At 42.5% G+C, this 14400-nt stretch overlaps 1 protein-coding gene across 1 annotated transcript in view; it reads right to left on the minus strand.

Moving 5' to 3' along the window:
• Window positions 1–599: 599 nt before the first annotated feature.
• The window catches only part of LOC133360731 (deleted in malignant brain tumors 1 protein-like), a 92874-nt gene continuing 79073 nt past the window's right edge, over window positions 600–14400 (minus strand). The window contains exons 26-28 of the mRNA XM_061579531.1: window positions 8919–9181; window positions 4411–4529; window positions 600–1055 (exon numbers count right to left, since the gene is read on the minus strand). Coding sequence (XP_061435515.1) covers window positions 873–1055; window positions 4411–4529; window positions 8919–9181 — 565 coding nt within the window. The 3' untranslated portion in view covers window positions 600–872. The remainder of the gene's footprint in view (window positions 1056–4410; window positions 4530–8918; window positions 9182–14400) is intronic.

Raw genomic sequence — 14400 nt, forward strand, 5'->3', positions numbered from 1 at the left:
GGGTGGAAGCATCAGTGGACTGCAATGGTGGATGTTGTGCACTGTGGGTGTTGTTGAGTTGTCGCGGTGTCCGGCATGGAGTGGGGTGTGGTGAGATGGTGGTGTGGGGCGCCACCTGGTGGACTGTGGAGGTAGCAGGTGATGCCCACCTGGTGAGTTCACAAGCGATGGGTCTGGTTTGAGGGCAGCAGTGGGACTTGGGGCTCCACATTGAACTCCAGCAGCCAAAAGTATAACCAAGGGTGGGAATTAAAATAGCGAGTGTGCGAAACGTGAATTGTTTTATCAGATGGTAGGAGTTGTCCCCGTATCTTGAAGGTAATCACAAACAACACCGCTTCGTGACTGATGTGACGCTGATTCAAGATGTGTGTGAGATCGGGAATGCGCTACCTTACCCCCGTGGCAAGCGCTGCATGTGGCCCGTCTACAGAACAAAGACGAACCACCCGAACCGAGGGCTATCGCTGTGTCCCTGCACCTCCACTTATCGGACACGTGACACACGGCTCGCCAAATGACGCCACATTGACGCGAGCAATAGATTATTACCTCAGTTACTTTTTTAACTGTTACCGATTTAAAATAAAATTATCTGAATTAATGGTTTGTACTTTTTAGTTTTATGGCCACTGGAAAAAATTGGTCCACACCACATGTAACCGAGCAGTATGCAATATACATTTCTTTTTAAAGATTGTAAAATATTGAATTTAGATTTTGATCAATATACCATTCATTTTAAGTGTTATGTTCAATCGGCAATTACTGACTTGATTAACTTCAAATTTAGGTGACCAATTTAAGGTAAATTCGTTGATGAATTGCCCCACATTCTCTTCCGTACCCCATGATGTGGTTGCTCTGTGTAGTTATACTTGATGATAGGCTTCTAGGCCAGAGGTTTCTTTAATGAAGGCTACGAATTTCCGAACCCTTGCGAAGGCGCGTAGATCTATTCCGTTGGGCTCACACCGCGCCAGACGATTGCCAATTCCAGCCACGTACCACAGGCCATCCACACCTTGACACATCAGGTATTGGGGTGACATATCCTAAAACACAGAAGCAGGGGTTAACATTAACATATATACGCAGAGTCGTCCCTCGTCCTATATGTGCAATTTCGCGATCACTTAACATATGTCAGAGAATACATTCCATATACGTTCTGTTAAATTCGCATTTACGGAATTTTGAAAAGTTAAATTCTACATTGTGGGGGTTTGGGGGGGGGGAGTGAGCAAGGCACGTAAGGAGTATGTCTAAGCATGCATTTCGTTCTGTACTGATTTTCCACGACTTGTTGAGTATTATGAATATTTTGTCCTAAAATTCTCGATGTGCCATTAAATATATGCTTTAACAATGTTTTTTGCATTTTGAAGTGTGTTTTTATTAAATTATTTGGGCCTAGGGCCAATTTTTTTTCCGCAGATAAGCATCTCCAATTACATAATGGAAGTCTATGGGAATATAGCGCTTGATATCTGGAATTCCGACGAACGGACTTGTCAGGAACACATATGTTCCTTGTATCGTTAGATGCCTGGAGTTAAACGTTGTAGCTGGATGTTCAGATGAAATATGTAAAAAAACATAAATTACTGAACATTTAGACCAATGAGAGTGGGAAGACATATCAGTATGCATTCATCAGTCAATGCGAACAACAATTGACACAAATATTATACTGTGCAGGAATATAAGCATGTCATGAAATTATAAGTAGAGTATACTATTTGATCAATATAAAATACAATTCAGAATAGAATGACGAAGATACGAAGTACAACAGGCTGCAGACATAGAAAACCTCGGTTTATATGTTTTGTTTAATAATATATTACCAACAACGGAGATGCAGTGAGATGAAAGAAAGACCGAGACAACAGAGATGAGATGTATATAGAGATGTGTGATTAGAGACAAGGTTCAAGGTTGGATATTATAGTGAAATGATCAATATTGTCGAGACTGAGATGTACTGAGATATGAGGGATATTTCGTTTTAGAAGACTGATGATGGATACTCAGTTTAACACGTAGTCTTTCGCGACCAATATGCATAATAAAGGTTTTGGGGTTAGATCACGTAAGTATAAATGTGTTGGAACTCTCCACCACCCGACAAAGCCAGTAAGGTTTGTCACTAAAACAAAACGTGCCAATTAGTTACTGCTTCAGCCCAACCGGTGTGTTGGAGAGTAAATCCACAACATTTACAATTTGAATACGACGTTTCGCTGGTAATTGCATTCATCATTATCGGGAGATTTGCCATGATAGTGAAGCAATCCACCTGCTTCCGGTCTTGAATAGAGTAAGATGACGTCATCACTGTGACCCCATCAGGTGCAGATATCAAAGGCGGAGGGGGTGTTATTGTAATTATATAATAGATTAGTAATCAGTTAATTAGCATGTCTTTCCTCTATAAGGAATGTAGTTGTAAGATGCATTACTTAATAATACGCTCCCAGGCCGCACTAAGCCTGTAGCTATGAGAGAGGTTACAAATATTTGTATTCCTTCATTTTCAATGGATTCTCGAATTCGTCTCGGGTGGTAATAATTAGTTTTATACAATACTTCAACGTTATCAAAATCAATTGCGAGTCCTTGTTGGCAAGCATGTTCTGCAACTGTCAATAGTTGTGTTTGAGAGTACTGTATTTAATATTTTTTTGGTGTTCTTTTAGTCTTACGCTAATGCTATGTCCCTTCTGTCCAATATAGCATCTGCCACATAAACAATTAATCCGATACACACCTTCCGTTGATAACCTAGGAAATTCATCTTTAGCACAAGATACTAGTTTTTTTTATTTTGTGTACTGTGCCAAATCTTACTCTGATTTTTAGTTTTTTCAAAACTCTAGATAATTTGTCAGTTACTCTCGCAATATATTGTATTTTAATTGTTGTAATAACCTGATCGCTTTCAGCAGTATTGCTATTCGATCTTGATTTGGCATTCAATGCTTGATTGTAGCCATTTAATCGTAGTGCTTCTTTAACATGTTTGATTTCTCTCCTCAGACTTTCACCATCTGACACTGTTTTAGCCCGATGTATGAGCGCCTTAATGAGAGAGGATTTCTGTGCGGGGTGATGATGCGAATCTGCATTCAGATAGGCATCAGTGTGCATTTCCTTTTGGTAAAAGCTGTGAGGTTTTTTTACCATTTAGGTCGCATCCAAGCAAAATATCCAGGAATAGAAGTGTTTTATTCACCTCCATTTCCATGGTGAGCTGGATGGCTGGGTTTGCGAATTTAGATGATTTAGAATTTAATTAAGTGTATCTTTACTATGTGGCCAGACAACCAAAATATCATCCGCATATCTCAACCAAAAACATGGTTTTAGTGTACTTGAAGCAAGTGAATAAGTATAAATTGCACGCAAGTAAGTGTTGTTGTGTTTAATTTAGAATAAATCAGTAAATACAAGCATTTTGAAGCACTACGTTTGCTCAAAGATGTTTTTTTCTGATATCCATAACAGGTGAAGGGAAGGAAAGCAAATTATTTGAAGAAAAGATCATGATCTTCGGGTTTTTGGAGATTTAGGAGCAATTTTGATATTGAATGAAGTCGAAATGATGTTAGAAATTGTCTCACTTCGTTTGGAGAATTGTCCCAGACCAGCATGCGAGTGTCATCAGCAAAGATATTTAAGTCTGAGTGATTTACGTTTAATCCAATATTGTTTTAAGTATAAGGAACAGAATTGAACCTAGCTGAAAACTTGCAGAACACCCTTTGCTATTTTAATAATTGTGGACGAGATGTCATCACTATGGACCTTTTTGAGAACGGTCTGATAGGTAACTGTATAACCAGTTTATTGTACTGTCTTAGAAACTTAGTTGATCTATTGTATAAAAATAGGGTTTATCCTTTCTGGCAATAAAACAAGAGGTGTTAAGATGTTCAAACACCAAACAGAAACCTTTTGCAAGGGATCATGTCTGCATTAACCACACATACTTGTGGTGAACATGTTCGCCTTTTGGCATTCTCTGGTCTAACACTGGTTGAAACTAGACCCTAAAGACTTATGATGAACATCCCGCACTTATGAAAGAATCGCCAAAAAAGTGATTAATTTTAGCCACCCGACTTGCGAACATTCGGTCTTACTTATGAAAAAATCTCGGAACTGTTTTATTCAGCGGAGCGATCCTGCACAAGCTGTAATGAATCCCAGCATCCGTCGTGATGCACAACAACAGTGTACCGTTCGACTCAAGGTAAGTGAAAATAAAAACGTTATTTCCATGTAAAATGTTTCTTCTTATTTATGAGTTTAACAATGCTTCCACTTTTTTTATTGAACCATAACATGTTTTATAACAATTGACCGTTCGCAAGTCGAGGACTGCCCATGCATCGCAACGCTTACCCCGCAATGTTCGGACTGGGTGCAGATCATCCGACTGGTGATGCCGCTGTTGTTGAACTGGAAAGACTTGCACTCGTTCGTGTCGATGATGCTGTAGGGTGAACTTTGTCTACCTGAAGCTAAACAATGGAACCAGCACATTACATAGACACGTGGTTAATATAGTAAATACATATTTATATACTGTACAACGTCATTAAAGCAAACTACAGCTCACAATGCTGTAGAATGTGTAATGCTCCATTGGTCACTAATCTTAATATGTTATCTTTATATAGCAGCACCTGCACACAAGGTGCTTTACGACAATCATAATAATGTACGTAAGATGATACTGGTTTAAATAAAGAGTGGGGTTGTTATTAGTGGTGGTGTAGTTATGATGACAGGAGGGAGTGGTTAAGGAGGGGTAGTTTTAAGGGTTGGGTAGTGATAGGGGTAGGTGACGGGTTAGTGATAGGGATAGTGAAAGAGTTTGGAGTAGTGACAGGGGTAGTAATAGCGGTTGGTTTAGTGATAGGGGTTAATATAGGGGTTGGAGTAGTGATAGGGGTTGGGGTAGTGATAGGGGTTGGGTTAGTGATAGGGGTTGGTGATGGGTTAGTGATAGGGATAGCGAAAGGGTTTGGAGTAGTGACAGGGGTAGTAATAGCGGTTGGTTTAGTGATTGGGGTTGAGATAGGGGTTGGAGTAGTGATAGGGGTTGGGGTAGTGATAGGGGTTGGGTTAGTGATAGGGGTTGGAGTAGTCATCGGGGTTGTTGATAGGGATTGGGTTAGTGATAGGGGTAGTGATAGGGGTTGTGATGGCGGTTGGAGTAGTGATAGGGGTTGTGACAGGGGTTGGGGTAGTGACAGGGTTTGGGTTAGTAATAGGGGTAGTGAATTGGATTGGGTTAGGGATAGAGGGTAGTGATAGTGGTTGGGTTAGTGATAGGGGTTGTGATAGGGGTTGGAGTAGTGATAGGAGTTGGGTCAGTGATAGGGGTAGGGATAGGGGTTGGGTTAGTTATAGGGGTAGTGATAAGGGTTGTGATAGGGGTTGGAGTAGTGTTAGGGGTTGGGTTAGTGATAGGGGTAGTGATTGTGATACGGGTTGGAGTAGTGATAGGGGTAGTGATAGGGGTTGTGAGAGGGGTTGGAGTAGTGATAGAGGTTGTTGATAGGGGTTGGGTTCGTGATAGGGGTAGTGATCGGGGTTGGAGTAGTGATAGGGGTTGGGGTAGTGACAGGGGTTTAGGTAGTGATAGGGGTTGTGATAGGGGTTGGAGTATTCATAGGGGTTGTTGATAGGGGTTGGGTTAGTGATAGGGGTAATGATAGGGGTTGTGAGAGGGGTTGTAGTAGTGATAGAGGTTGTTGATAGGGGTTGGGTTAGTGATAGCAGTAGTGATAAGGGTTGTGATAGGGGTTGGAGTAGTGATAGGGTTTGGTTAAGTGATAGGGGTAGTTATAGGGGTTGGAGTAGTGATAGGGGTAGTGATAGGGGTTGGGTTAGTGATAGGAGTAGTGGAATGGGTTGGGTTAGGGATAGCAGTAGTGATACGTGTTGTGATAGGGGTTGGCGTAGTGATAGGGTTTGGTTTAATGATAGGGGTTGTGATAGGGGTTGGAGTAGTTATAGGGGTAGTGATAGGGGTTGGGTTAGTGATAGGAGTAGTGGAATGGGTTGGGTTAGGGATAGCAGTAAGGGTTGGGTTACTGACAGGTGTTGAGTTAGTGATAGGGGTTGTTGATAGGGGTTGGGGTAGTGACAGGGGTTGGGGGAGTGATAGGGGTAGTGATAGGGGTTGTGATCGGGGTTGGAGTATTGATAGGGGTAATAATAGGGGTTAGGGTAGTGACATGGGTTGGGATAGTGATAGGGGTTGTGATAGGGTTGGGGTAGAGGTAGGGGTTGGGTTTGTGATAGGGGTAGTGGAAGAGGTTGGGTTAGTGATAGCGGTAGTGATAGGGGTTGTGATACGGGTTGGAGTAGGGATAGGGGTTGTGATACGGGTTGGGTTAGTGATAGGGGTAGTGATTGGGGTTGGAGTAGTGATGGTGGTTGTGACATGGGTTGGGTTATTGATAGGGTTAGCGAAATGGGTTGGAGTAGTAATAGGGGTAATAACAACGGTTGAGTTAGTGATAGTGGTTGTGATAGGGGTTACAGTAGTGATAGGGGTAGTGATAGTAGTTGGGTTAGTGATAGCTGTAGTGATAGGGGTTGTGATAGGGGTTGGAGTAGTGATAGGGTTTGGGTTAGTGATAAGGGTTGTGATAGGGGTTGGGTAGTGACAGGGGTTGGGGTAGTGATAGGGGTTGTTGATAGGGGTTGGATTAGTGATAGAGGTAGTGATCGGGGTTGGAGTAGTGATAGGAGTAGTGATAGGGGTTGTGGTAGTGACAGGGGTTGGGATAGGAGTTGGTGTAGTGATAGAGGTTGAGGTAGTGATAAAGGTTGGTGTAGTGACAGGGGTTGGGATAGGGGTTGGAGTAGTGAGAGGGGTTGGGTTGGCGTAGTGATAGGGGTTGGAGTAGTGACAGGGTTGTTGAAAGGGTTTGGATTAGTGATAGGGGTAGTGATAGCGGTTGGGTTAGTGATAGGGGTAGTGACAGGAGTGCAAAATAGAGAAAAGGTAAGCAAGTCACTAAAAATAATGAAGTATATAAGATAAAATTGTATAAGTACATGGACCTTCCAAATAAACTGCTTAGTTCTATTTCATGGGCATCCTGTGACAGTACAGATGCTATTATTCAGTATAGATCTTAGTTACATCAACTCATGCCGTTCTCACAGGTCGTGTCCGTGCAAGTTGTTCTGCAACACAGTAATACCCCGGTTTACATCGAATTTTCGTTGCTGAAAGGTGCCGCGACGAATATCGAAACGTCAATCACAGCAATGTTTCTACGAGAGCTAAACAAAGACAACGGAGAGTACGGTGATGCTGCGTGCTACATTAAATAACTAACGTTACATTAAATAATTAAAAAGCACTGTGCAGTCTTCTATAGCGCTGCGTGCTTTCATAATGCAAATTGTATATAACGCGATGAATGTATTGGGGGATACATCTTTTATAACGCGGATGTGAATTGGACATAACGTGATTGAGTGAACATAACTACGTTGCGCGGGTAGGAATAAGTGGTCGTATGGCTGCCTCGGCGTAGCATAGTCACACAAGGCATTGGGATGCTGCTGGATGCTTCTAGATGTTACCCACACGCCCCAGTCTTTGTTCAGCCTGCATACGCATCTCACGTGTTATCGTGGACTGTGCTTAACCCCCTATACAATATTTTATTTATTAGTACACGGTTTTTCCATAACGCAGTGTTCTTAAGGAACGCAACTACTGCGTTATACAGACTGTACTCGATACGAATGTAGAGCAGTAAACATTAACACAAATTATACAGGGCACAATAAGATTCGGTGCACTAAACAAAACAATCACCGACATTTTGTTTATAAATAATATATTGTACTCTATAGTATGGCACATTTCTTTATGCGCGACGCAAAGTAGTTTGTGTGCAGGTAGGTGGAGGCGAAGGCTGAGAGGTGATAGATACGAGAAAGGACAGATGATGCTGTCAGGGGATTGAGGCGACGCTGATCAGGTAACAGTGTTCATAACGTGACGACGTATTTGCGAAACGAGGAAAAAGGAGGAGGCGTATATCGGGGTTGAGGTATCCCTCGATTTATAAAAGGGATTCGTTCTTCAAGAAACATGCATAAAACGAAATGTCGTAAATAGGAACGGCTTTTTCCATTGAATTAATACTAAAAATGAGGGATGTGTTTTGGAAAGTTATCCAAATTCTACTCGTCACCTAAACATTAACACCTTTATCACTTCTCACAGTGCAATAATAATACATAACTTAAGTATTGCAACGAATGAATACTATAATTGGTTCTTTACCCTTCTATCTGGCAACACACAGCTGTCTCGGGTGTGGACCAATCAACTTCAAGGACAGTGCACATTATCAGAGTTATGTCTTTTGTTTGTATTTATGACTGCAGGTATTGCGGTCTATGCAAACAGACTCCTTGTAAAAAGGTGTCAGTTTTGTTGCCAGATAGAAGGGTAAAGAACCAATTATCATATTTTTCTTGGCAAATGATGTCCCCATAGTGTGAATGAATACTAGTTAATACAAAAAAATTCAGGGAACTCACCAAAAGATCTGCTGCATGTTGGAATGACGCTGATCTCAAGGAGTGTGCCGGAGTGAAATTTCGTTTACGGAGACGTTCGATTTCATTAATTAAAAAGTGACCATAATTTGTCAATTACGTTACAATTACGTTATATCAAGGAATCCCTGTATGACTGTTTTGCGAGAGGACAGAGCTAGCTAGAGTGCTAAACAAGACGGCTCACAGCAACATCTATTCCAGAAACCTAGCAACGTTCATGCACAATAAGCAAAGTGATTCATCGACTGTCCACGTGTTTAACGAAATTAATACTCTGCGTGTATATGCACGTGGGCAATACTTACTCGAATGAAGGAAGCAGTATTTTCCGGGAAAAGGCACGGCTTCAGAAAAGTATGGCAAACACGCCGGTTTTATGTACTCCGTCGGTTGTATGCTTTGACTTAATTCCACCACAGCGATGTCGTAGTCAGGGCGGGAGGCATTGTACTTCGGGTGCACAAATATATTCGCCACAGCGATATTCCCAAACCAGCCCCAATTCCACCACCCCCACCACCCGCTAAGGTATCCCAACCAATTCACTTGCCACTCATAAACTGGTCGGCTGCAAATCGTAACATTTTAAAATAAATTAGATACATTTTACATTTAATCAACCACTGTCTTTACTCATCTCGCAGTGTCAAGGATACTCTGTAAGTCGTGATGTTTCATCTAAATTATGTACATTGGCTCAACTTGAACTGGGCTCAAGCTGAACTGTAAGCTGTGAATATATATCAACCTCGGAACAATCTAATCACTGCATCATTATTCAACATCGTGCATCATTGGCACTCATGCACCTTTATACTACACTAGCGGGAAGTACCCGACATTGCCTGGACGAAAAAGACAGACATACACTTCGCCTTACATACACTTAGACATTGACCCACAAAGACATCGACTTACACACACATGAACTTATACACACACACACATCGACGCACATACACAGATATACTCACACACATATTGACCTACACACGAACATATGGATTTGCACACACACACGGACCCACGCACACACATCGACTAACACACACACATCGACTGACACACACATATCGACTAACACACACAAACACATCGACTCTTACACACAGACACATCGACCTTCTTACACACATTGATGCAGACACGCACATCGACTCACACGCACACATGGACTTAGACACACACATTATTATTGTAAAATTAAGTAGCTTAATTTTTAATTATTAGTTGTCTACACACACACACACCACGCACACACATTGACTAAAACACACACACATCGACTGTGGTGGTACCTGCCTTCACTACAGCAGTGCACACTGACTGTGGTGGCACCTACTTTAACTACAGCAGTGCATACTGACTGTGGTGGTTGCTGATATCACTACAGCAGTGCATACCAACTGTGGTGGTTGCTGATATCACTACAGCAGTGCCTACTGACTGTGGTGGCACCTGCTATCACTTCAGCAATGCATACCGACCGTAGTGGTACCTACTTTTACTACAGCACTGCATACTCACTGAGGTGGTACCTGCTATGATTACAGAAGTGCATACTGTGGTGGTACTTGCTATGATTACAGCAGTGCATACTGACCGTGGTGATTCCTGGTATCAGTGCAGCAGTGTCTACTGACTGTGATGGTAGCTGCTATCACTACAGCAGTGCATGCCGACTGTGGTGTTACGTGCTTTCACTACAGCAATGCATAGTGAATGTGGTGGTATCTGCTATGATTCCAGCAGTGCATACCGTGGTGGTACCTGCTTTCACTACAGCAGTGCATACTGACTGTGGTGCTATCCTGCTATGACTACAGCAGTGCATATCGACTTTGGTGGTTCCTGCTTTCACTACAGCAGTGCCTACTGACTGTGGTGGTAGCTGCTTTCACTACAGCAGTGCATACCGACTGTGGTGGTACCTGCTTTCACAGTCGCTGTGCATACCGACTGTGGTGGATTGTGGCATCACTGCAGCAGTGCATACTGACTGTGGTGGAACCTGATATTACTGCAGCAGTGCATACTGACTGTGGTGGAACCTGATATTACTGCAGCAGTGCATACTGACTGTGGTGGTACCTGCTATCAGTAGACCAGTGCATACTGTGGTGGTACCTGCTTTCACTACAGCAATGCAAACTGACCGTGGTGGTACCTGCAATTATTACAGCAGTGTATACTCACTGTGGCGGTACCTGCTATCACGACAGTAGTACATGCTGACTCTATAGCAGTGAGGCCTAGTCCTGTGCAGAGTCCCCGGCTTCGCCTAGATTGCCCAGCCGGCCGAGGTGGCACCTTGACAGGCTGGGAGCTGGGCCGCTATCCCCCCCCCCCCACAATCACCCCGGCCACGCTACAATAATATGTATTAGTATCTACCAACCCTATAGTATGAAGTGCACACATTGGGGTGGGGGGCGAGAAGAGGACATGCCACTTTGAAAAATTTACCTCAGTGTTGTGCGTATTTTTGTAGCATTTTGTACGCGATTCAGAAATCCCCCCCCCCCTCTCCACGGATGACGCGTGTGCATTGCTAAAAGCATAAAATCTATATGTGCTGTTAAATCTAAGGGCAGTATTAGTCTATCGGCATTGTTGAATATATGGGCAGTGTTGATTTCATGGACAGTGTTGAGTCTACCTGTACTGGTAGTCTATGGGCAGTGTTAGTCTGTGGGCAGTATTCGTCTATGGGTAGTATTCATTCTATGGGCATCGTTGAGTCAATGGGCAGCATTGAGTGTTGAGTCTATCTGCAGAGCGAGTCTATGGGCAGTGTTAGTCTGTGAGCAGTGTTCGCCTATGGGAGGTGTTCAGTCTTTGGATAGTGTGAGTCTATGTACAGTGTTGAGTCTATGGACAGTGTTAGTGTATGGGCAGTGTTGAGACTATGGACAGTGTCAGTCTATAGGCAGTTTTGAGTCTGTAGGTGGTGTTAGTCCTTGTGTATAACATCTGAACCATGGTAGGACGCCGATGAAATCAGAGCAGTAGTTCACTGGTCCCTTCCGGCTGAAATAAATAATAAGTATCTATTTAGAGAAACCTGGCCGGGTCACATTGTTAATGTCACTATTACATTAAGACGTTGTTTGGACTATGTTTAAAGAAGATATTTCCATTAAAATGCACACACATTTATACTTCACAAATGTAATGACCAAAAAAATGTCCCCAAGCCAATGTGCAGCCTAATGGCTAGTTCGAAAATTAACCACGGTCTCCGATTGACAAAAAGAGGCCTCCACAGGGATTGGTTGGGAGGCAGGCTTTTAAACTGATTGGAGAAAAAGGGTTTGAACGTAAATAGGGGATACATTAGAGAAGAAGGACAGGGATTGGTTAAAGGAAGAACAGGGTCAGGAAATTTCGAGAAAGTGGGCTCGAGGAGCATGAAAGTAGAGAAGCACGAGGGGTGGGGACTTACGAGGGAAGGGACGAACCACGAAATGAAGAACCAAGTCAGGGCCTAGTATAGTCACTGTGTTTTCAATAAAGAGGCTCCAAGTTTTCAGTCGTCTCAGTTGTTACACAAAGATAACGATCTCCCGTTTAGCCTGCACAGACTACAGGAGCAAGTGTTGTTTGTGTAGCTAGTGTGAGCTAACCTGTGATGATCAGACATATAACTGTGCACTCTGCGACGTATTGCTGTAATTGCTGCGGTTTTTTCGTTGTAAGTGAAGGCAATTACGATTAGAGAAAATAGGACCACGAGCCCCCAGTGAACAGCAGGCCATAACCCTACAGTGTGTAGACTATTCAGAGTAAAAGGCACGCCCTCAATTTATAATTGTGGTTGACTCCATGCTGGTGAGATGCATATTACATTGGCTCCATTAAAATATGAAGTATAACTTAAATTAATATTACTTGAATGTTAATTGACTGACAGCCTACCTGTCAACGCATATCGTTTTCCCGTGTCCTTGTGCAGGGAAATTGAGTTTTCAGGTCCATACGGTGTACAGCCGTTTCAATACGGCAAACTTTTTTTATTTGTTTGTATTTGAACCTTCTGGCGGGACCCCGGGGTCCCGAATAAACGGAAATCAAAATCGTAATTAATTTATTTTTGGCGACTCTGTCCCACCGCACACATAAACGCCACGACCCACCTGGCGCAGATCATTCTGTTGTCATGTCGTCCAAGCACAGCGAGGACGAATGCGCAGAAGAAACACAACTTTGAAACTTTGATTAGCGTATCGTATAGAGCTCGTCGAGAGGAATAGATTGCGGTATCGTTCTCCTTCAACAGACATAAAATGACGTCACAGCGCAGTTTATGAGAGAGCCGGGGGCTTATGGCACCCCGGGGTCCCGCCATCAGGTTCATTTCTCCATTTTGATGGGACTTTGTAGGATGAACGTTGAGATTTATAAGGGCACGGGGTGATCAATAAACTCTTAATTGGTCTTTTATTAGAATTGTATTACGTTTAATTTGTATTATTTTATTATTTCCCTTCTATGTGACTTTACCGAAAGAATAGGTGACATAAACTCGGTAATTTTAATTGACAGTTGATTGAGTTATTGGTAGTGATGAATATATGCACAAATAAGACTTTGATATGAATGTTGATTGAAATAGGGTGATGGGGATGTGTCTGGTGATTATTGCAGACATGAGATGTCCACTTATTTTTAGTGTTGTGCTAGTTTGCCGGTTTTTGCGCGGGAAATTTTTATAAGATGGTGTTAGCCTCGTGCATGGGTGTTAATAATTAGCTTATTTTTTTTATCAACCCAACTAAAATCAACAGATTTAACGGAGTTGGAAAATGATTAGAATGTTTTAGTGATCAAAATAGAAGTTCTGTTTGTAATAGTTGATTACATTTAGTGCTGTTGTGTTACGTTGTGCTTTTCATTGAAAGACTTATGGCCTTAACATTGAGGTAAGGTAATTCATATTCTTTGGGTCTTTCGGTAAAGTCACATAGATAGGTTCAAAGAAAATAACAAAAACTACGACGATTCGATCGCAACACAAGCAGTCGGCATCAGGAAAAGGAGGTTAGCTTCTAAAGTCAAACTGTTTATAAAGGTTTGAAATAGGCATAGCCCAAATGTCAGCAGTATGGGCGGGGAAGCTAATGTTAATGTAAGTGGTGGACAGCGACCGCGATGGTGGTGGGGTTTCCACCAATTAAAGGGCTGCCAGGTAAAAATGTGTATGTTAATGTAAGATCGGTGAGTGGCCTCCATGGCGAGCGCGCTGAGGTGACTATGTTAATATGAGAGATTAGCATGTTAATGTAAGATCACAGAGCCGCCGTCACCTTGAGGTCGGCGCGCGAAGGTGGCTGTGTTAACGTGAGAAATTTAATATGTTAATGTAAAATCGGAAAGCCGAAAATAACAACTAACATCAGAAGGTGGTAAGATGGGAACATCACAGCCAGTTATGATTTAAACTGGTTGATAACGTCCTTCCAATGATTGCTAAGTTTGTACCCGTCTTCTCAGTTGAAATTGTGTCTGTATATATGGATGGCTTCATGAACGAATCTTTGTTGATAGCCAGTGGGTTTCCAAAGTGCCTTCGTCTTAGAGAAATACATTTCGTGTGAGCCCACCGCATTAAAACAAAACTCAGCCATAGCCGAGGTATTGGTCCTACCGTGTTTCAGATCTGCCTTATGTTCACGAACATGGTCTGAGACATGTCTATTAGTTTCCCCAATGTAACTACCGCTGCAGACACAGCTTAGTTTGTAGACGCCGGGGTATTGCATGTCAGGGATCACATCCTTCCCAGAT

Source organism: Lethenteron reissneri, chromosome 69 (assembly GCF_015708825.2).
Source record: "Lethenteron reissneri isolate LAM-NWPU_2019-01 chromosome 69, ASM1570882v1, whole genome shotgun sequence".
In the NCBI taxonomy this organism is placed as follows: domain Eukaryota; kingdom Metazoa; phylum Chordata; class Hyperoartia; order Petromyzontiformes; family Petromyzontidae; genus Lethenteron; species Lethenteron reissneri.